Raw genomic sequence first — 24,605 nt, 5'->3', positions numbered from 1 at the left:
CTTGCAAGAATGGGTTTAAATTAAGGGCAGGAAGGTACCAACTGTATTTTAGAAAAAAAAACTTTTTTACACTTGTTCAAGAGTAGACTCAGAAGCTCCCAAGGGGGATGATAAGCTCCCCCTCACTGGCAGTCTTTAAGCAGCAGCTGGATGGTGGGCGGGTTAAGTAGGTAGCCTCACCTAGGGCACCAGAAAGCCTGGCACCTGACCTGCACTGAACATTTTGAATATTGTGCATACATTTGTTTATTGTTGCAGGGGATGTTACATAGCTTTAATACAGCTAGGTATTGGCTGCTAGTGAAATAGTTATGACTCCAGGGTACAATATAAACATTTAACATTTTATTACTATGTAGGAACACTTCAACTGTAACTTTAATGTCAGAGACAAAAGCAGACATGGGGGGGGGGGAGTTAGACCATGATTATTATGCCAGTGAAATCTTGACTCTGCTCACTTTACGGACTTAGGTACACTTTCAGAGACTTTATAAATGGTTGGATTCTGATCTTGTTTCCATGACAATCTGTTCAATGTGTAGAGGAAGTTATCAATGGCATTAACTCATGAAGATCAGTTGTTTTCATGGAAACCAGTCAAGACATGCTTGACATTCATATAGCCAAGTTAATTGGACCCTAAACATAATTCACTAAAGGCTTCTATTTCAGGGATGACATTGATGGTCCATGTGCTATAATCATATATTTTTGTGTATGTGTGTACATTTGTTAGTGCCACTATGCTTGGTGCAATTTTCGACAACACAAACAAATTTGGTTTCTCTCAGAGCAAATTCTTTGATAGAAATTTATTCAAACATTGGTGAGAAAACATAGGGACCAAATAAATAATTATCCTGTTTGATAAAAAGTAATGCATGTCTCTGAGGACCAGTTCCATTCATTCTGTCTTGCACATCAGACTGACAGAAATATTGTCTATTATTATCTGCTGACATGATATCTTCAGTCTCCTGGCCAAAGTAGAAGTAAATGAACTTCATCTATTCTGCAAATCAAAGACTTCTGTACATTAAAGTCACATAAACTGATAGATCAGAATCTCCCACTGGACTTCCATCCTTATAGAATTTCCATCCTTAAAGAATTTCAAACATTCAGCCTAGATAAACAATTGATTTGGGTCAATTTGTAACAAGGTAGACAGCACAAGTATTTTATAATTTTAAAGATCTGCTCCTGATTTTTTTTTCTTTTAACTTTAAAATCTGTTTATATTGATATAGACAAAGAATTCTGTTCTTTGTTCTTTTTCTTTCTCCTCTGCTGAAGCAATTAAGTTAGTATTAAGGATAAAGAATCTATATTCATCTTTTCTGCTTATGCTTATTTTTAATATTGTTAAAATTAATTAGTTCTTATTTTTAACATTGTTAAAATTAACCAGTTAGTTCTGTTTTGTGCTTGGTTTCTTTGCTTTTCTCATTTGCATGTAATGGTTATATTGGGTTAAAACTTAAAGACTTGCAGGTAGAAGGAATTTGGTATTTTGTTTTGTGGTAGAAATGTAACTGATATATTTGCTGCTTCTTTTTGTCTTTTATTTTTATATTTTGTCCCTCCCCTCTTTATTTTTTGCTTCTGTATCCTTGCATTACTTTTTCTCTTTATACCTAAACTTATAAAAAATTGAAAATGAAAAGAATTTCATATAGGAGGGAAAGAGGTCAGGTAGAGGGGAAGGGGAAAGGAGTTAGGAAAAATAATTTAAAAGAATACATTTCAGTAACTCATTGTTTCTCCAGCAGTAAATCATTTCCTTATACAATCTTAAACTCTTGGTCAGATTAATAATCTCTTTTTGCTAAAATATAAAATTTACAGACTCACAATATTATTTAACATACTCAAACAGTCATAACTTCTCCAAATGCCTTTTCTCCACCCATGTGTAAAAAGATTGCCACATTATTTTTAGATTAAGTTTGCTCTCTCCTCTCAAGAGTTCTGTTAGTATATTCATTTCTGCCATATCAAAAATCTTTGTGATCTCTTCTTCTCCGGTTGGTAGATGTACCTTCTTCCAATGCTTTTTGTATTGGATCCTTGCCGCTGTTAGCATATGAATACATAGGTATCTAATTTTCATCTCAGTAATTTCTGGTTTTACATTCAGTAGAAAACTTTCTGGCTTAAATGGTATTATCATATTACATACATTTTGGAGCATCTTATGTATCATAGTCCGGTACTTTTTTGCTTTCTTGCATGACCACCACATATGATAAAAAGATCCCTCTTTACTACAACATTTCCAACAGGTGTTTGTCAAACCCAGGTACATCTTAGCTAACTTATCAGGTGTTACGTATCATCTATAACACATTTTATAGATATTTTCCTTAAATGCTATTGATTTAGTTATTTTCAAGTTTGTTCACCAGATTTGTTCCCACTAGCCTAACTATATTATGGCCCAGGTTCTGCGCCCATTTAACCATACTTTCCTTAAGTACCTCCTCCTCCATCTTTTGATGGCATAGATCTTCTTGATCATTTTCTCATCTGGGTCAAGAATAATTTTATCAAATAACAGTAGATCTTTCTCAAAGCCTTGGGTTTTGTCTTTCCCATATCTCAATTGTATTTGTGCTCTTGTCCACCAGTCTAAGTTTACATTTTGACTTCTTAGCACGTCATTAATTTTCAGGGAGGCATCCTCGTTAAGTAGCTCCTTAGATCTCAAAATATTTTGCCAGTCCAGCAAGTTTGGTTGTGAAAACACTTCCACAGGTGACACCCACAAAGGTATTTTCCTATACATCCGCATCTTAATCTTTTCCCAGGTTATTAAAAGGGATTTCCTATGAAGGTGATTCTTAAAATATTTATGGTTCTCTGCTTTCTGATACCAGAAGAAGTTGTGCCATCCCAGTTTCAATTCAGGTCCTTCTATCATCAGTAGTCTCTTATTCTGTAAATCTATCCAATCTCTTATCCAAACCATTATAAAGGATCTATAATATAATTCCCAATCGGGGAGTGCAAATTCACCAATCAGCTTTGAATCTTTTAATATTTTTAATTTTATTCTAGGTTTTTTCCCTTGCCAAATGAATTTGCTCATTCTTTTCCAAATCCAAATACCTTTATTGGCAAAGAAATAAAAAGTACACCATAGCAAATGTACATGGAGTTTCAGTCAAACATCAAGAAGGGGAGCTAGTCTTTTGCTCCCTGATTGTTATGTCAGCCAAAAGGTACTTTACAACCAGGCTTGTGATATGGGAACATTGGTCAGATAGTAGAAAAAAAACTAACTTCACTTCAGGTAATCCATAAAAATGAGACAGAATAGGTTTGATTATGCAGTCCCGCACTTCCCCATAAAAATCACATTGAAGTAAGACATGGATGACTGTTTCAAGGTGCCTTCCATTACATGGGCAGACTCTATCCTGATAAGGGCTGTTGGCAAACCTCCCAGACCGTATCGCTGAGGGTAGAACATTGAGTCTTGCTAACATAAAAGAGTGGCGTAACTGGGGTGAAGTAATCTGGGAAAGGTAGGCAGCAGGCAGCCCATGCTCTGGGATGATACCAAATGCTAAAGGGGAACAAGTTTTATGTCCAGAAGAACAAAGATCCTCTGTTTCAGGATTCTGAATGCCTGCATTTTACTTAGCATACAGAGGTTGTCCAAGGGTACATCTGTGGAATGTATTTTCTTCTGGATCTGACTATACCAAGTGGAAACGAAGGAATCCGCTAGCATCATATGGATAGAACTAGCAGGGTCTGCCCTAAAGTGTAGGCATAGCCAAAACTTTATAGTTAGTAGTCATGCCCTGGTCTCAATCAAATGGATTCCAGTCTTTAGGCACATTGCAGCACAGCTGACACAGTTGGGGACCCCTAAAGTACGGCATAAAAATGCTGCCTGAATTTGCTCAAGTTGGAAATTGAGGGCACAAACCCAAACGGGGATCCCATATAACAACTGAGAAACTGTTTTAGCATTAAGAACATGAATGGCAGCTGAGACAAATTTCGCTTAGCAAAGCCATTAATTTCGCTTAGCAAACTCAGTCCATTAATCCAAGTTGAAAAGTAGCTCAGAGTCCCAGATAGTCCATCCTTCCCAATCTTCTCCAACTGAAGTTTTGAGTATTAGCGTATGAATTTCAATCAGATGACAAGGAGAAATCCCTCTAACAAGTATCTCATTTTGTTCAGACCATATTGCAGCCGAATAATAATCTCTTTAACAAATATCCAATTATAATCCGGGTCGATTTAAGTATCCATATTCAGGTTAATTCAAATTGTTTCCAGTACTTAGAGATGTTCTTTAGCTTTTTGAGGCCTCATTCACAGGAAAATTGGAGGTATCGACCTCTTTCCCTTCCTTTGAACTGCGCATTTATTGAAATGCAAAACGACCCATTAGCCATTGGCAATTGAAAGCCCATTTACTTGCAAGGTAGAATTGTCATGCTTGAGGTAGAGAAGTGATTGATCAAAAGCTTATTGAAGAGAAAAGAAGCAAACGATCGGGCGTTCACCTCTTGCTGCTGTAATGGCGATCACGACAGGGAGAGCTTTGGGGCATACAGAGAGAACTCGAACAACTGCCGTTACACACCTGTCTTGCTGTAAAAGCCCCTTGCCGAAAAGAGACCCCTTCAGGGCCTCTTTGGAAGTGTCACATCCATGGCACCTCTCCCCCTGCCTGATTCAGGGGGGCCGCAAGCAAGAGAACCCATGGACCCCGCTGAGATCAAGGCGACGTAGCCCGGAAAACAGGCCTACATTTCTTTCATCACATCTTGTGATATCATAGTTGTGATTGATTTACCCAGTACAGCAGTCTCAGTCTGCCTATTACCATGCTGTGATCACTAATAAAAAGCTGTGATCAATTGCAATTAAGTCTCCTCCTGCATCGAACCCAGTATTTAACACTGATCAATTTCGCACTAGACCTTTAATCTTGGTTTAACCCTGTCCTCAAACTGACATTCTACACTAAAATCATAGATTCAGAGAAACCAACTCTATGATTCTGTGATTTTAGTGTAGAATGTCAGCTTTGGGACAGGGCTAAACCAGGATTAAAGATCTAGTGCAAAATTGGTCGCCATATTTCAAACAATGTTATACAACAAATAATAAATGGGAATGACGGCTTAAAAGGTAGTCACTTTCTCAAAAAAAAAGAGATCAGGTTAGTCTGACATGACTTGTTCTTGAGAAACCCATGCTGGCTCTTAGTAATCACAGCCATCCTTTCTAAATATTCCAGGACTGACTGTTTGATGATTTGTTTTAAAACTTTTCCAGGGATAGATGTCAAGCTGACAAGTTGGTAGTTACCTGGGTCCTCCTTTTTCCCCTACTTGAAGATGGGGACAACATTCGCCTGCCTCCAATCTTCCAGCACCTCTCCTGTTCTCCAAGAATTCTCAAAAATACTAGCCAGAGGTTCAGAAATTACATCCACAAGATCTTTTAGAACTCTTGGATGCAGTTCATCTGGCCCTGAGGACATAGTTTCATTTAAAGAAACTAGGTGTTTATGTACTACCCTACACTGATCCTAGGTTGGAACATCATACCCTCATTATATGTTTTGTTTTTGCCATGCTGAGCACCATTTCCCTCAGAAGAGAAGACTGAGGAAAAGTAGGAATTGAGCAGTTCCACCCTCTCTTCATTACCTGTTACAATTTCACTTTCCTGCCCTCGCAATGGGCCTACCATGTCCTTGCTCTTTTTCTTACTCTGAACATGAGAAAAGAACCCTTTTTTGTTGTTTTTAGCATCTTTGGCTAAGCTCATACTGAGCTTTAGCTTTCCTAACTTTCTCTACAAGCACTGGTGATTTGTTTATATTCATCCTTGGTTATAAGGCCCTCCTTCCAATTCAAAAAGGAGTCTTTTTTATTTCTCAAGTCTTTAGAGAACTGTTTATGGAGCCAACTCGGCTTCTTTAGGCTTCTTCCATTTTTTCTTCTCATAGGAATCGTCTCTATGCTTTCAGTATTTCACTTTTAAGAAACTCCCACCCCTCCTGAACCCCCTTCTTCCTAAGAATTTCTGACCATGAGATTTTACCCAGTATAGTTCTAAGTTTGTCGAAGTTTGCCTTTTTGAAGTCCAACCTACAAGTCTTACTACATATAGCTTTTCCCTTCACTAAAACTTTCTTGTCCTAAGCCACGGCCTTCAACAGGAAGAACTGACGAGAACACAACCTGTGCACCCAGCTCCTTCACCTTCCGACCCAGAGCCACATAGTCTTTTCTAATACGTTCAGGGCTATGATGAGCAGTATCATTCGTTCCCACATGGATCAGCAAAAAAAGATGATAATCCTTCGGCTTGATAGGTCTTCCAATCCTTTCTGTCACATCCTGGATGCGTGCACCTGGCAGACAGCAGACCTCTCGGGATGACAAGTCCGGTCGACACACTTTCGGCTCCACCCCTCTGAGCAAGGAGTCTCCAGTTACCACCACCTTCCTCTTCCTACATTGGGGAGCAGAAGCTCCAGGCTTCTTATCCACAGGATCCTGAGAAAGTTTCTTCAAGCTTTGTGGAGGCTGGGGAAGTAACCCTTGTTCCAGTTGTTCAGAAACAGTTATTGTGGGGAGGGGGGGGGATCCTGAAACCTATTGCTGAGCAGCAAAGGCTCAGAACATCTGATTTTCTTGCTCCTTTGGGTTACATTTTTCCATGAACCCTCCTCCTGTGTTGGGTTCTCTTCCAACTGCTGAGATACCACTTCTCCTTCCTCCTCTTGTCCTTTCAAGAGCGCCTTAAGGGTTTTGTCAAGAAAATCCTCACCTTCTTTTATACACTGCAGTGTGGACAATCTTGCCTCCAGTCCCCGTATCTTCAGCAAGGCTACTAACTTATACTTGCTGCAAGTGTAATTGCTGCTACTCTCAGGTAGAAATACAAATATCCCGCAGTCTTTACACGTCACTGCCTCTGCTCTCTCACCAGCCATGCTGCTGCAATCCATTTCAAAATTCATTGTCTTGATTTCCCTGAAAATTCCACTACCAAGTGCCGCTTGAGACTACTCATGAGGAACTAACCACCTTCCCCCAGGCTAGACCCCCCAGGCCAAGAACCCTTTGGCTCTTGCCCTTCAGCTCGTGCAGCCTAATAATGCAAAGAGGGTGAGGCCTCAGTGTGCCCCAGGCAACACAGACACTCCCAGTGAGGAACAATCACCTACAATCAGCAACAATCACCTCCAGCCAACTCAAAACAAATAAGCAGCAGTTCCCCAGCAACCACACAAGCCACACAAACTCAGATTCTCAGCAACTTCCCCCAGCTGTTTAGAAAGCCAAACTCTCAGGCTTGCAGCAGCACTCCTTTCCCACTCTCTCCCAGAGCTCGTGTGCTCAGCCTATGGCAAGGTGAAGCCTAATAATGCAAAGAGGGTGGGGCCTCAAGTCTACTCCAGGCAGCACAGACACTACCAATGAGCAAAAGTCACCTACAATCACCAACAATCACCTACAGCCCACTCAAAACAAGCGGGAGTTCCCCAGCAACCACACAAACTTTGACTTTCAGCAACTTCCCACAGCTGTTTAGAAAGCCAAACACTCAGGCTTGCAGCAGCACTTCTTTCCCGCTTTCTCCAGAGCTCAAGTGTGCTCAGCCTCTGGCAAGGTTCAGCCTAATCGTGCAAAGAGTCCTGCGATATGAATCCTGCCAGCCGCAGGGGGGGGGGGGACCACTGTTGGGGTATAACTTGTTCAGGGTCTCCTCCAAGACTATGGAGGACCCCGAGACAAGTTCCATCGAGCAGGGGACCACATTGATCAGTACTGGCACTTTAATTTTGTTGGGAGTGTCCTGGGGCAAATTTGGTACCTGGATGCTGATTAAGGCGACTTCCGTTGAGTCATGGTGTGTCAACTGGCGCCTCTGATTGGATTTGACCCAGCAGGCCCATACAGTGTGGCCAGTCTTCCTGCAGCTTCAGCAGTCTGCATTGCAGAATGGGCATTCGTGGCACTCATGCAGATCCCCGCAACTGGCGCACTTCGCCGGGGCTTGCATCTCAGAGGGCCGTGGGTTAGCTGTGGGCTGCAGTCCTCGGTGGGACTGGCGGCAGAGCTGGTGTGCTTCTTTTCCATCCGAGCCGTCGGATGCTGAGGATGCTGTTGCCTGGTGTGCGCTTGTTGCAAGGTGGCTGCTGTGGGTCTGCTCGGAGGCGATCGCCTGTTGGAGTTCTAGTGTGAGGGTGATGTCGGTGGCAAGCAGCTTCCGGCATAGCTTTTCCTTCCGGAAACCCACCGCGAATCGGTTGAGCAAGATCTCCAAGTCCCCTGTGAAGTCACAGCGCAGGGTGAGACCTTGGAGTTTGGAGAGGTAGTCTGCTGCGAACCTTTGTCACTAGTGAAATGTACTAGTACATTCAACAGCAAACATCCTTTATTTAAAATCACACTACAACAAGGCAACATGGCGGAGCCGGGTTCCGGCTTATATGCATTTTCCTGGAAGAATCCTTTCTCAGTCCAGTCCAATCCTGAACGGTTAAAGTTCGCACCACAGATCTTAATAGGCGGTCAGTAGTCTTTCCCTAGTCAAGTGACCTGCGGTTTCCTGTGGCTCACCTGAGAGCGCTAGGCATGCTGTGCTGGAAATTCAGGGACTAAAATGCAATACACAACACAGGCTTTGGTAACATTTCTGAGCATGGCTTTATTAAGGGGGACACACACACACACACAAAAGAGCCAAAATAAACACAAAGATTTTAGGTTTTCACGGCTGGTAACATCATTAGGGTTTGTAGAATCTTTCGGGATCAAGTGCCGTGTTCTACTGGAGAAAGTTTTCCTTCCAGACGTTTCGTTCTCAGCTGCAGAGAACATCCTCAGTGGCATTGCAGCCGGAGCAGGCGCTCAGACCTTCTTGGCTGCTGTGCATTGAGTGGAGCCAGGGCTGCTGGAGAGCTGCTATTTGTAGGCTGGAGGGGGTGTGATGAAAGGGCAATTGGTTTGTGGATGTGCCCATTGTTTGGTGGGGCTTCCTGGAAGGGTAGTGATAAGGAAACTGGTGTTGAATGTGACCATTGTTCTGTGTTAATTGCTGGGAAGGTTGGAAGGGGTTTGAAGATAAGGAAGATGGTTGTTGACTGTGCTGATTGTTCTGTGGAATTTGCTGGTTGTTCTGAGACTTCCTGCAATTTATAGTCTGTAGGGTGTTTTGCAGAGCTGGGTACCAAGATTGGTGGATGAAAATGCCTTCTTCCTTTCTGTTTCCTGCTCCGGCTGCAATGCCACTGAGGATGTTCTCCGCAGCTGAGAACGAAACGTCTGGAAGGAAAACTTTCTCCAGTAGAACACAACACTTGATCCCGAAAGATTCTACAAACCCTAATAAACACAAACAGTTTGCAAGCCCACAGTTTTGTGAGCACACTGGGGCAGTTTACTCATGGGAGTTGATGACTGTGACAATCTGTTGTATTTCAACCAACTTCTTCAGACAAACACAGGAAAACAAAGTAAGAAACTGAGCAGGCTATGGGGTGGAGTTTTCCTCCATCCCATAATCAGGTTCTAGTTAACTCTTTACTGTCCATTTTACTTATACAAACAACTTCTGAAATGAATGCAAAACATTCTTTTCCGTTCTCATATGCCTCACACACTCACCAGGAAGAGCCACCTCCCGCATGCAGCTGCCTGCTCGCATCTTTCCCCGTGCAGCTTTTGTCCTGCTGAGACTTAAAGGCACAAACACACAATCCAAAACGTAGTTTGCAAGCTTCTTCTAAACCTGCCAAATTTTAAAGGTCCATCATGGCTTTTGGAGCAGGGCTTCCCCCAATGGCCAATGGCAGGGAGGAGACTGCAAAACAGAAAAGTTTAAAGGAAGAGCAGATTCCCAGAACCTATCCAAGTTGGGATTCATTTGATCCCAAAGTTCATTCCAAATATCTTTTGTCAAATTTTGGTAGAACCCGAGGAAACACTCACCTCCATTTCTTAGATGGTCAACAGTAACAACTTCAAAACTAGCTGTTCATGGTTTAATTTAATTTTATTTTTTTTGCATACAAGGGACTAGTTAAAAAAATAAGAGAAACCCCTTAAAATTAGCCTTTTGCCTACAAAAGCAGTTGTTTTAAGTTTGTATATAACCTTTTTGGCATAGAGTGGACGTGTTTTGTAAGGTTCATCTTTTTTTGGGGGGGGGGGATCTCTGGTATAAAAGAACACAATACCACTCATCTGCAACATAGAAACAAAGCAAATATGATTCACCTTTTCAAAATAAGCTCTTTGCTTGCTGAAAAACTACTTCAAAATGCTTTCTGAACAAAAAAAGTGCTTGTTTTGGAAGGGTCATTGTCTCTTCTTGTTTTTATAGCAACACATAGATGTGCTTTTTCTGAATCTCTATGGCACAGAAATTACTTTTATGAAAAATTTCCCAGTATTTGCCATCTTGGCAGGCAGCAACAGGCATCAAGATGTAAACCTCTCATGGTCTGCTTATCAAATGCATGATAGGTGCTGTTTCAATCCAAAGAGCAATCTGAGATGCGGAGGACAAATATTCAACTGTAGCATCCATCCTAAACAGATTTCACAATCACTCTAGTTTTGTGTATCTCACCAAACATTTGAGAATAGCAGCAGTCCTAAATGTGTGAAGTCCCAGCAGGCATAAAACTGCAGCCTGAAATGAAGCTCTCTCTCTCTCTTTCTCTCAGAGAGAGAAAGAGAGAGAGAGCTTCATTTCAGGCTGCAGACCTTCTCAGAGAGAGAAAGAGCTTAAATATATATCTAGCACAGGTTAGCATGTTAATTGCTAATTCAGTTCTGTTTGTCTTGAAATATAAGTTCATTCAAAATACATCTGATATCTCTATTAATGTATTGTGGCAATACTTGGGATCAGTTCATCTAGCACATTCTAACATCCATGGGCTTCTTTCTCCTTTTCCTTTCCCTCCTCTATGATATACTTCGGGGATACCCAGTGCGATGCCTGCCAACATCTTTCTTGGCACCTGCCGAGTGTTTTAAAGAAGTGGGTAGGGGCTTTTGCCCAGCAAGGCTTCTGACTGGCTGTAGAAATGCTTTTTTTTTAGAAATGCTTCAGAAACAGCTGTCACCACAGCACAAGGATCGTCACTGTGTTACTGAAGGTATACTGTGTTTGTATGGAAGGAAATGTTTTAAAACAATACGCTAATTTTGAAGGCACCCTATTAAGCAAAGGTTCTTCCTGAAAAGTTGAAGAGTTGCTGTTAGAGTTATGCATAATCTCATCCCCTGACATTTTGTGGTTGGTTGTACCTCCTGCAGTCGTCATTTTGTGGTTGCAAACTCGGTGTCAGAATTCCAGGTGCCCACAGGCTGAAAAAGGATAGGCACTCTTGATATATTGTATCAGTGTTGCCTTCATCAAGTTCATGCTTTTCGTCCACTGACATTTATTTAAAATTATAACAATATTGTCATATGACATTACAAATTAGGGAATAAATTTATTTGACTGGAGATCTTTGTACAGAAGCTACGTGTTGCCCTGCTTTCTGTGCAAGGTTCTTGACAAAATTTAAGAGCCAGGTTGGCGTAGTGGTTAAGAGCAGCAGATTCTAATCTGGAGAACCAGGTCTGATTCCCCGCTTCTCCACATGCAGCTGCTGGGTGACCTTGGGCCAGACACAGTTCTCGCAGAGCTGTTCTCACAAGAGCAGTTCTCTGAGAGCTCTCTCAATCCCACCTACCTCACAGGGTATCTATTGTGGGGAGAGAAAAAGGAGATTGTGAGCTGCTCTGAGATTTTGAATGAAGGCCAGGGTATAAAGCCAATCTTTTTTCCTCTTCTTCTTACATGTGCGTAATATATAAAAACATTAATGTATTGTGGCAATACTTGGGATCAGTTCATCTAGCACATTCTAACACCCATGGGCTTCTTTCTCCTTTTCCTTTCCCTCCTCTATGATATACTTCAGGGATACCCAGTGTGATGCCTGCCAACATCTTTCTTGGCACCTGCCGAGTGTTTTAAAGATACTGTTCTTGATTGCTGAAGCTATCATTCCTTGCCTATTGAAGTTCCTCACAGAACTTTAAAAGTGGTGGTATTCTCTCATGCCCAAACTCCACTTCATTTTGCGTATGAATGCTCAACAGATTGTTTGAAATAATAATTAAGAGAACAATGGATAAAGGAAGGAACTGGAAATAGCAACTAATGTTTGGAAATCAGAGCTTTCCATCATTTAAAATACGTACATAAAAGCAGTTTTTAAAAACTGTACACTGGCAGAGAGTGCTAGCAGGAGAACAGCATCCCTTCCCATATTTCTGCTGATTTCAAGGTATCTAATATACCAAATAATGTTTTAGTTTATGACCTTGTTGTAGTTGTACACATACAGTTTTTTACTACAGTGTGAGTGCACAACAGCATCATGCTGTATGATAGGTGAACAGACATCATACTCTTTTCAGCTTCCTGACTGTCTCCTGGAGATATTTGTTAATTAGATTAATGACCCAATTTAGAGCGCAACTTTTTATAATGAGATTATAATTGACACAGGGCATTAGCAAGATGCGTTTGAACGCCTTACTTCGCCAAAATAAAATATGCTGTTGTTACTGTGCCACAGCTATGCTTACCTCTAGTGATGGGGTGTATTGCCAATTATTTCTAAATGTGTTAATTACTTAAATTATTTGGGAGGGACGGTGGCTCAGTGGTAGAGCATCTGCTTGAGAAGCAGAAGGTCCCAGGTTCAATCCCTGGCACCTCCAAAAAAGGGTCCAGGCAAATAGGTGTGAAAAACCTCAGCTTGAGACCCTGGAGAGCCGCTGCCCGTCTGAGAAGACAATACTGACTTTGATGGACCAAGGGTCTGATTCAGTATAAGGCAGCTTTATATGTTCATATGTTCATATTTGTTACTCAAACAAAAATAAAGTCTGCATGGTTAACAAACAAAATAATGGAAGCTGTAAAAGGTAAGAAGGATTCCCTTAAGTGGTGGAAAGCTAGTCCAAGTGAGTTTAATAAAAGAGAACACAGGCTGTGGCAAATAAAATGCAAGTCTGTGATCAGACAGGCGACAAGGGGCTATGAGGAACATATTGCAAAAAACATAAAGACCAACAATAAAAATTTCTTCAAATATATTAGAAGCAGGAAACCAGCCAGGGAGGCAGTGGGGCCCTTGGATGACCAAGGGGTAAAAGGATTACGAAAGGAGGATAGGGAAATGGCTGAGAAGCTGAATGCATTTTTTGCCTCAGTCTTCACTGTGGAAGATGAGAAGTGTTTGCCCGCTCCAGAACCACTAATTTTGGAAGGGGTGTTGAAAGACCTGAGTCAAATTGAGGTGTCAAGAGAGGAGGTCCTACAACTGATTGACAAATTAAAAACTAATAAGTCACCAGGTCCGGATGGAATATATCCAAGAGTTCTGAAAGAATTCAAAATTGAACTTGTGGATCTCCTGACAAAAATATGTAGTCTTTCATTGAAATCTGCCTCCTGAGGACTGGAAAGTAGCAAGCGTCACCCCCATCTTTAAAAAGGGTTCCAGTGGGGATCTGGGAAATTACAGGCCAGTCAGTCTGACTTCAATACTGGGAAAGTTGGTAGAAAGCATTATCAAGGACAGAATGAGTAGGCACATTGATGAACACAAGTTATTGAGGAATACTCAACATGGGTTTTGTAAGGGAAGATCTTGCCTCACTAACCTGTTACAGTTCTTTGAGGGGGTGAACAAACATGTGGACAAAAAGGACCCAATAGATGTTGTTTACCTGGACATCCAGAAAGCTTTTGATAAAGTTCCTCATCAAAGGCTCCTTAGTAAGCTTGAGAGTCATGGAGTAAAAGGACAGGTCCTCTTGTGGATCAAAAACTGGCTAATTAATAGGAAGCAGAGAGTGAGTATAAATGGGCAGTCTTCACAGTGGAGGATGGTAAGCAGTGGGGTACCGCAGGGCTCAGTACTGGGTCCCATGGTCTTTAACTTGTTCATTAATGATCTGGAGTTGGGAGTAAGCAGTGAAGTGGCCAAGTTTGCAGATGACACTAAATTGTTCAGGGTGGTGAGAACCAGAGAGGATTGTGAGGCACTCCAAAGGGATCTGTTGAGGCTGGGCGAGTGGGTGTCAACATGGCAGATGAGGTTCAATGTGGCCAAGTGCAAAGTAATGCACATTGGGGCCAAGAATCCCCGCTACAAATACAAGTTGATGGGTTGTGAACTGGCAGAGACTGACCAAGAGAGAGATCTTGGGGTCGTGGTAGATAACTCACTGAAAATGTCAGGACAGTGTGCGATTGCAATAAATAAGACCAACGCCCTGCTGGGAATTATTAGGAAGGGAATTGAAAACAAATCAGGCAGTATCATAATGGCCCTGTATAAATTGATGGTGCGGTCTCATTTGGAATACTGTGTACAATTCTGGTCAACACACCTCAAAAAGGATATTATAGCATTGGAAAAAGTGCAGAAAAGGGCAACTAAAATTATTAAAGGTTTGGAACACTTTTCCTATGAAGAAAGGTTAAAACGCTTGGGGCTCTTTAGCCTGGAGAAACGTCGACTGCGGGGTGACATGATAGAGGTTTACAAGATTATGCATGGAATGGAGAAAGTAGAGAAAGAAGTACTTTTCTCCCTTTCTCACAATACAAGAACTCATGGGCATTCAATGAAATTGCTGAGCAGTCAGGTTAAAACGGATAAAAGGAAGTACTTCTTTACCCAAAGGGTGATTAACATGTGGAATTCACTGCCACAGGAGGTGGCGGCGGCTACAAGCATAGCCAGCTTTAAGAGGGGATTGGATAAAAATATGGAGCAGAGGTCCATCAGTGGCTATTAGCCGCAGTGTATATATATATGTGTTTGTGTGTGTGTATGTGTGTGTGTTTGTATGTATATGTGAGTGTCTATATATGTATGTATATATATACACACACACATATATTGGCCGCTGTGTGACACAGAGTGTTAGACTGGATGGGCCATTGGCCTAATCTAACATGGCTTCTCTTATGTTCTTACGTTCTTACTGTTTCAAATAAATAATATAACACAGGGCAGCTTAATTATAGACCTCTTGCATTGGGTTCAATTTGACGCTTATCTGCACCTGTACCTGGTTCTAGCCTCTTTATTGTTGCTACTGATCTCTCCCATTTGCTTGTTCATATATTCCCTTCCATTTTAATGACATTTCAGCCACTGAGCCAATAACGATGGAGGATTCAGTCACTAACAGATAATATGATTATATTGGGTTTAATGCCTACTTTTGAGTTTTTGTGACAATTTTATATTTTCAAAATACTTTACTGGGAAAATTGCATACAATCTGCTTTGCTTTGATGCCTAAAGATGGATCTTAAAAGTTTATATGGGTTTTCAAAGCTTGGTGAGTGGCAAGCCATATCACTTCCATGAGTATGTGTAGAACTTTTATCATTTTCACTTCAGCTAGATGAAGCTGTTTAAACAAGGGGCGTTTTAGAAATAAATCAAATTACTGTTAGGGTTGCACCAGAGGGAGACTGGGGGTGGAGATGTGGGTGTGGTGGTTGGCCATTGACAATGATGTGATGTCACTTCTAGGGAACATATAAACATATGAAGCTGCCTTATACTGAATCAGAGCCTCGGTCCATCAAAGTCAGTATCGTCTTCTCAGACTGGCAGCGGCTCTCCAGGGTCTCAAGCTGAGGTTTTTCACACCTATTTGCCTGGAACCTTTTTTGGAGATGCCACGGATTGAACCTGGGACCCTCTGCTTCCCAAGCAGATGCTCTACCACTGAGCCACCGTCCCTCCCCAAAAAACCCAGGCGTGACAACAGTCCTCTCAAGGAATCACTGGAAGCTCTATAGTAAAACTCTGGTTGCTTGTAACATAAATGCAAGTTATCTTCCCCCACCACAAAATGAGATTCTAAACCTTTGTTATCTCTCATGAAAGAAGGGAGGGGGGAAGAACTAGATGTACAGGCAAGCACCCCAGAATGACTATTGTCAATTCAACTATTTGTCTCCTTCCCACCACAATATTTAAATATATCAGTATAGATTGATTCATTTCTGCCAAGTCATTCATCCATGCCTTTTTAATCAAGCAGTTAATATCAATGCATCCATTGAACTATTTCCATGAAAAATGCAATTACAATTAGCCTTCATTCAAATGTCATACCAAGAAATTAAGAAGAGGAGATTGGATTTATGCCCCACCCTTTACTATCTGAAAGAGTCTCAGAGAGGCTTACGATCTCCTTCCCCCCACCCCATGGACACCCTATGTGATAAGTGGAACTGAGAGAGCTCTCCCAGAACTGCTCTTGAACAGAACAGGTCTGTGAGAACTTGTGACTGACTCAAGGCCACATCAGCAGGTGCATGTGGAGGAGTGGGGAATCAAACTTGGTTCTCCCAGATAAGAGTCCACACACTTAACCACTAAACCAAACTTAGCTTGAATTATTCTCAAACCTAATTTGTTCCCATGTTTGCCCATGCCCCTAGCAGCTCCAGTTCAAAGGGGGAGAATAAATACCTGGGAGTCAAAACTCATTCCAGCCAATAACAGCTTCATTTTACATAAGGAGCCACTGAAACTTACCAGCAGGAGGGCAGTTTTCTGAGCTGAAAGAGCAGAGATAGAAGACCTAGGAACTAGGTGTCAAATGCCAGAGGTAGCACTTGGAATAGCCCAAAGTAATGCCCCACCTCACAGCCCACTGTGAGGCATATTATTTTAATTTGTTCTGTGAATAAAATAATACATGAAGTTGATGCACTGATTCTGATTATAACAGTTCATTCATTTTTTGACATCCTCTGTGCTACTTGAAGCTTACATGAACTTCTTGTGCTTATTTTTAGAATTAGTTTCTGGATATCTCAGACAGCAACGGAAAATTATTGAAGACTGGTCCTATTCGGGTAAGTCCATTAATTGCTAATTCATAATGCTTCATTGTTATAAATAAGCAATTTTTAAAATATGCAAATCCAAGTAAACCAAACTAGATGAGTAAAATTGCAGTTCCATTTAAGTGAAATGGAAAAGGGTGGAAAAGGGATGGAAACACCAGGACACTCAAAGGTGTCCCCCTGTTCTACCACTGTTGCCCTCCCCCCAGCACCAAGAATATAGAACATCATTTGCCCCAAAGATCTTTATCCAAGATGGCTGGCCTCCTCAGAACAGTGCCTTTGGCTTTCTAAGGAGACAGCAGTGAGTATGGGAAATGTCTGAAACTTTTATAGCTTCTGCCATGTGAACCCCTCTCTCTTTTCACACTTATCTCTGATAAATATCTCGCCTCTAAAGGTCATTTTGGCAATTTGCTCACCACCTGCCAGTGCAGCTGGACTGCCATGTTGGCTAATGCCCATTTCTCTTAGATCTCAGGCTGGATTCAGGTAAAGTTGGATGAGAACTTTTTCTCTTATCTGATATTTACCATCTTCAGTTAGCAAACATCTTTCTAGCCAAATTACATTTTCCCCATCTAAGATTATCCTTAGATAAACTCTCTTATGACCTAGATTCTCTTCTGGCCACTAAATTCTACAAGCTTACAGGCCACTAGTGATTTTAGGTGCTTCAAGCAATGTATACATAACTTGCAAATTTTAAGGGGTTGGTTCATAAAGGGGCCAACTTAGAATTTTCCGGCAACAGTGAGAAAGGAAGAAAAGTACTTCTTTCTCTACCTTCTCTATCCCATGCATAATCTTGTAAACCTCTATCATGTCACCCCTCAGTTGTCATTTCTCCAAGCTAAAGAGCCCAAAGTGTTTTAACCATTCTTCATAGGGAAGGTTTTCCAACCCCTAAATCATTCTAGTTGTCATTTTCAGCACCTTTTCCAATGCTATAATATCCTTTTTGAGGTGTGGTGACCAGAATTGTATACAATACTGCAAATGAGGCCGCACCATCAATTTATACAGGAGCATTATTATACTGGCTGATTTATTTTCAGTTCCTTTCCTAATAATCCCCGGCATAGTATTGGCCTTTTTTTTTTTTTAATTGCAGTTGCTCTCTGTCTCAATATTTTCAGTGAGTTATCTACCACAATTCCAGGATCTCTCTTGGTCAGTGTCCACCAGTTCACAACCCATCAACTTGTATTTATAGTTAGGATATTTGGCTTCAATGTGCATTACTTTGCACTTGGCCATGTTGAACCTCATTTGCGACGTTGATACCCACTTGTCCATCCTCAACAGATCCCTTTGGAGTGCCTCGCAATCCTCCCTAGTTCTCACCACCCTGAACAATTTAGTGTCATCCACAAACTTGGCCACTTCACTGCTTACTCCCAACTCTAAATCATTAATGAACAAGTTAAAAAGCATCGGACCCAGTACTGAGGCCTGTGCTACCCCACTGCTTAATACCCTCTGCTGTGAAAATTGCCCATTTATACTCACTAATTCTCTCTTTAATAATAGTTTCCACCAACTTTCCCAGTATTGATCTCAGACTGACTGGCCTATAATGGGGGCAGACATTCCACTATATACTTTTTATAACTTCTTTGACTTGCGTTAACCATGCAGACCTTCTTTTAGACTTGGCAGTGCCTTTCCTCACCTGTGGAATGCATTCTATTTGGATTTCAATTGATGTGGTTTTAAATAGCTTCCAAGCTTCCTCTAGGGATTTGACTCTCTTGTGTTTCTCCTACAGCTTCCTTTTTACAATTTCCCTCTTTTGTGTAAAGCTCCCTCTTTTTAAATCAAATGTTACCATTTTGGGCTTTAGGGATAACTTTCCATTAATCTGAATGTTGAACTTTATAGCATTGTGGTCACTGTTCCCAATAGGTGTAACAATCTGTACATCTCTCACCAGGTCTTGAGACCTGCTCAGAACCAAGTCCAAAATCACTCCCTCTCTGGTTGGCTCAGTGACAACTGTTCCAGTGCACAGTCATTTATGATGTCTAAGAATCTCATTTCTATGGCATGACTCGAGCGCATGTTTACCCAGTCAATGTGAGGGTAGTTGAAGTCTCCCAGTATAATAACATTATCTACTTTAGTCACCTCCCTTATTTCCTTCTCCATCTCAAGATCAGCATGAAGGGTTTGATCAGGTGGGTGATAGTACACCCCGACTTTTAACTAACTTTTAGGGCCCATTTTTTTCCACCATAACTAGAGACTCCCCAACTTCAGTTGCCCCCTCCCCGTGGTGAGTTTAAAAGCTGCTCTAACACCTTTTTGATACAATTGAAGCCCATCTCTTTCCTCCCAGAAAGTTCCCTAGTGCCTAATAAATCTAAACCCTTCCTCCCAGCACCATTTTCTCTTCCATGCATTGAGACCCCTGATCTGTGCCTGTCAAGCTGGCTCTGTGTGTGGAACAAGCAGCACTTCTGAGAATGCTACCTTTTAGGTCCTGGCCTACAACTTCCTGCCTAGTAACCTCAATTTTTCTTCCAGGTCCACACAACTACATTTTCCAATGTCATTGGTGTCTACAAGCACCATGACTGCTGATTCCTGCTCAGTATTATCTGTCAGCCTATCTAGATCATTTATTTATTTATTACGTTCAATTTCTATCCTGCCCTCTCCGCAAGCAGACTCAGGGCGGCTAACAATCAATAGTATAATACAATTTTAAAAACCAGTAAAATACAGTTTAAAACATTTTTAAAACATTTTGTGATGCCATACAATTTTTGGTATGGCGGGAACTTTCTTCTTGCTGTTAGTGATCATATGATGTTTGTAACTTCTCAGTGATGTGAGCTAGCAGTTCTTCGCAGTTAGGTGTTGAAGGCCTCCCAGAACAATTTGGTTTTGCAGGCCCTGCGAAATTTAGAAAGGTCCTACAGGGTTTTGTGTCCCTGAATGCAGTGCTCTCTGGGAAACATGTGGAGAAAGGCGGTCCCGTAGATAGGCAGGCCGCCAAGGGCTTTAAAGGTCAAAACCAACACCTTGAAATGGCCTTCAGCAGAGGAGTGCTCCTCCCCCGAGGACAAGTGCACCCAGTCAAGCCGAGCAAGGCAAGGAAGGCCGGGCCTACAATGGAGGCAAAAGATCACCCCCACCCCACCGCCGCCCTTCCCTCAAGAGCAAGTGCACCCAGCTGAGTGAGGCAAGGAAGGCTAGGCATGCAATGGAGGCCAGAGATCACTCCCCCCTCCAGCTGCTGCCCTTCTCTCGAGGACAAGTGTGCCTAGCCGACCAAGGCAAGCCAGGCCGGGCCTGCAGTGGAGGCCAGAGATCACCGCCCCCGGCCACCGCCCTTTATTCAAGAGCCAGTGCACCCAGCCAAGCAAGGCAAGGAAAGCCAGACCTGCAACGGGGCCCAGAAATCTCACACACATCCCACTGCTGCCCTTCCCTCGAGGGCCAGGAGCCCAGCCGAGCAAGGCAAGGAAGGCCAGGCCTGCAATGGAGGCCAGAGAACTCCCCCTGCCACCCTTCCCTTGAGGGCAAGTTTGTCCAGCCAAGCAAGGCAAGGAAAACCAGGCCTGCAAGGGAGGCCAGAGATCCCCCCGCTGCCATTGCCCTTTTCTCGAGGGCCAGTGTGTCCAGCCAAGCAAGGCAAGGAAGGCCAGGCCTGCAATGGAGGCCAGAGATCACACACACACCGGCATCACCACCGCCCTTCCTTCAAGGGCACATTTGCCCAGCCAAGCAAAGCAAGGAAGACCAGGCCTACAATGGAGGCCAGAGATCCCTCCACCATCACCCTTCTCTCGAGGGCCAGAGCAAGGCAAAGAAGGCCAAGGCTTGCCTTTAATGTGGACTGAAGACCATCATCCCCATCCAAAGAAGTCCATCCCCCCACTCCTCACAACTTACCAAGCAGTAGCCAGTCCAGCAGGATTGCCAGATAGGCAGTAACTCCAAGCAAGGCCTCAACCTCTCCCCTTGCAGGGCTGAGGGGGTGGGGCTAGATTTCCAAAGAGCCTATACTGCCTTTGAAGAGCTGATACTGTAGCCTATGAAGCTCCAGCTGACTGCAAGAGAAGCAGAGCTGAAGCAGAAACAGGCACATAGAATTTCACCATGTGCTGCTGCCTTATAAGGTAATAAATAAATAAATACTTAGTTTCTTCTCTCCAGGAATGTTGTTCCTGTGTGTACCTGTTGAAAATGAGCCCTGGTTATATGACATTTATGAAACATTTCTAGTATATCTCAGCCTTGCTAAATCTTTTATTAATAATAACATCATCCCACTTTAATTTGACTTTTTTGCCTGTATTTAGAGTACAAATTATTTTAAAATGAGCCTTTGAGAGAACACTGCTCATCACAACAGGGTCTGCTTACAGTTCCAACTAGGAATGGACAAGTACCGAACATTAAATCATGATTCGAGTTAAAACTGGCTGATTCGTGGTTCATTCCAAACTGGTTTGTCTGATCCTGCAGCACCCACACATGACCATGAACTGGCCTTTTTTCTTGTCATTTGGTTTATGTTTGCTTCATTTCCCCAGACAGCCTGGCACAGGTATGATTCTCCAACCCCTGTGCTTCTCGTCAGTTTCTAGTGAAACTGACTAGACACCACAGTTCCACTCTACCCAGGCCCCTGCATTTCTGGTCAGTTTCTAGTTAAACTGACCAAAAGCCACAGCTCTACTCTCCCCAGGTCCTTGCATTTCTGGTCAGTTTCACTGGAAACTGAACAGAAGTTCAGGGGGCTGGGGAGAGTAGAGCTGCCACTTCTAGTCAGTTTCCAAGCTTTCTGGGGGTAAAACTGACCAGAGCTGCAGGGCGGCTTCCCTTTCTTTCTCCAGCCTGACATACTCTTAGGAGCGTAGTTTACTGGTAGCACCAGCTTTGGCGAGGCTGTAGCTCAGCCCACCCAAATCCAGTTTGTACCAAACTTGGAAAGCAGGTAGTGGAGAGCCCACTGAAGAGTTTGCCACAAGTTTGGCAACTTTTGCCCACCCAGGGGGTCATTCTACACCTTCCTGAACCCAGTGAGCCAATGAACTACAAATCATTTGGGAAACTGAAAAAAAACACATACTCAATCAAACCACCGATTTGGACAGCCAAATGAACAATAAAATGAAATGAACCACAATTTTTGTGTTCTGTGTCCATCCTTAGTCCCAACATTAAGAGAAGTTAAGTTGGTTTCATGCCACAGGAGGGCTTAATCAGCTGCAGACCCAATTCTTTGGAATGGGAGGCCCAGGGAAATGCAGGGTGTCATCTGAGGCAGTCTTTAGGACTGGTATTCAGCCCCGTAGCCAGAACATTTTGGGTGGAGGAGCCCAGGAGCTAAAAAATTTGGTGGGGGGGGGCATGGGGCTTGACTGCTTTTTCCATCCAGTGGTCAGCCCGCCCAACCCCAGCTCTCTCTAGCACTCTCTCTCTAGCTGTTGCTCTTTCATTCTCTCGCATCACTGTCACTCTCTCACTTTCACTCTTGCTACTTGTCTCTCACTGTCCCCCCTCTCTCGCTGCTGTTCTCTCTCTCACTGCCACTCTCCCCCTCGCTGTCGTTCTCTCGTTCTCATGCTGTCTGTCTCTGCTGCTCCCTTGTTCTCTCTCTCACTGGACCTCTCTCTCTCTGCTGCTCTCCCCTTCTCCCCCTCACTGCCCTCCCTCCCTCTCTCTGCCACTCTCCTGTTCTCTCCCTCACTGCTCCCCCTCTATCTGCCGCTCTCCCCCTTTCCCCCCCTCTCCCCTCCAACAAAGGGGCCCTACATAGGAAAGAGGGGTTAAATAGAGCAGCCTCCCCCTCCCGCCCTCCGTAGCTACGGGCCTGCTGGTACTGGATTGATTGTTGTGGGTTTAACTGTTTACTATTTTATCTGTATAGCTGGAAACTGATTTGAATTTTCTCCAGAAAACTATGCAATCAATATTTTAAATCAATAAAATCATTAGATATCTGTGATTTTTTTTAAAAATGCAGATCAGATGAAATCTCCTTACAGAGAAGCTGAGCCACAGTATCTCTAGGTAATAAAGTTCTTTATAAGTCAGCAGTGGGAGAATTAAAATAAGTGGCACAATATTTCCAAAAATTTTACTTTTGAGAGTTGTATCTCTTTCATACACAGTGCGAGGTTTCTGAAGTAATTAGCTTGTGCTCAGTCAATAGAAATCTGTTTGTACTTTAGGGTGAGAACAGTCAGGGTTTTTTTCACCCTTTCAAATATCCAGGATCAGTCTAATGCAGAAGGCTGCTTATATGTGAGTCAGTTCTCATAGAACAACCTGTAATTGCTCTATAAGCACTTCATTAGCAGACCAAAAGCATCATCTTATTCTCTGGAAAGCTATTAGGCTGCTTCCTCATTTTACACTTCACTGAAGTTGTTCAGTAAAAATATTAACTTCAAAACTTACATACGGACTATGTTAACTTTACCACCCAAAGAACTGAGAACTGATGATCACAAATATTCCCTGTGGTAGTGGTGATAGTTCTCAAAGTATCCCTTTCCTTGTCCTTGGTATCTGCTTGCTTTTATTTTTGTCCTGCATATAGCTATTGAGGGGGGGGAGGGGAGTGTTAAAAAACCAGATAAAGAATTCTTCTATGTAGGCTTTGTGCAGCGTATGAACATACATTCAAGGAGATAACAACATTTCCTCTCAGGTAGCAACACTATCCAGAGATGATTTACAGCTGCTCTTGTAGCCTCTGGGTTTCTGTAGCACCTGCAGACCACTCTCTCTCTCTCTGGTATTCAGACTATGAATGAGTGGTGTGCGAGGCAGTGAACTTTTCTGGTGCAGTTCCTAAATGATTGCAAATGCGATTATGCCTGCACAGCTGAAGAATGCAGATAAAGAACTACCTCCAGGGAATCACAATTTTCTTTGCTATGAAACAGACTTTTACCCTAGCACATCACCCCGCCCCCCCCCCCCCCATCCAACTAGTCTTTTCAAACAAATACGCTTTTATACTTTGTTTGATAAGGATTCCTTGTACTTAGATATTTATATCTTGTCCATATGAAAAAATCACAGGATTGTTAAATAAATCCACAGGAATATACACTGAAGCTAGATCAGAGTGATGTCCTTCGCAATAAAAGACAAGGGATGGTAATGTTGGTTCAGTGGTCTTTTTAGCTAAATTTCATCTATGGTGCATGCCCACTAAAAGGTAAAGGTAGTCCCCTGTGCAAGCACTAGTCGTTTTCGACTCTGAGGTGACGTTGCTTTCACAACGTTTTCACGGCAGACTTTTTACGGGGTGGTTTGCCGCTAAAGAGGAACAATTTTTCATAAGGTTGCATATTGTGGCCATGATCCAAAGAAATTACAGGAGAGAACAGCATGTGCAGCTGGAACACTGTGCTGCATTTGCCATAGCAGTTCTCAGAACTGAACCAACAAACCGCTTTCTGGTTCTAACAGAATCATAGAGTTGGAAGAGAGCTCCGTGGTCATCCTGCACAATGCAGGAAAAAAAACAAATTCTTATCCCCACACGCTCAGTGACCCCTGCTTCATACCCAGAGATGCCCCAAAACCATCCACGATCCCTAGCAAAAGTGGCCTGGAGAAAAATTGCTGACTGATCCCAAAGTGGCAATCAGCATTTCCCTGGGTGTGTAAGA

General features: G+C 42.6%; 1 protein-coding gene and 1 non-coding gene across 7 annotated transcripts in view; both read left to right on the top strand.

The window, feature by feature from the left end:
* Positions 1-24,605, top strand: part of PTPRZ1 (protein tyrosine phosphatase receptor type Z1) — a 168,248-nt gene that overhangs the window by 39,174 nt on the left and 104,469 nt on the right. For all 6 annotated transcript variants that reach the window (XM_060244826.1, XM_060244831.1, XM_060244830.1 and 3 more), the window contains exon 2: positions 16,909-16,968. In XM_060244826.1, the coding sequence (XP_060100809.1) occupies positions 16,909-16,968 (60 nt within the window). The remainder of the gene's footprint in view (positions 1-16,908; positions 16,969-24,605) is intronic.
* On the top strand, positions 12,714-12,788 carry TRNAL-GAG (transfer RNA leucine (anticodon GAG)). Its single transcript has one exon. It is a non-coding gene; the product is annotated as a tRNA-Leu (tRNA).

The sequence above is a fragment of the Heteronotia binoei genome, chromosome 8 (assembly GCF_032191835.1).
Source record: "Heteronotia binoei isolate CCM8104 ecotype False Entrance Well chromosome 8, APGP_CSIRO_Hbin_v1, whole genome shotgun sequence".
Lineage (NCBI taxonomy): Eukaryota > Metazoa > Chordata > Lepidosauria > Squamata > Gekkonidae > Heteronotia > Heteronotia binoei.
This window is presented reverse-complemented; position numbering and strand designations above follow the sequence as displayed.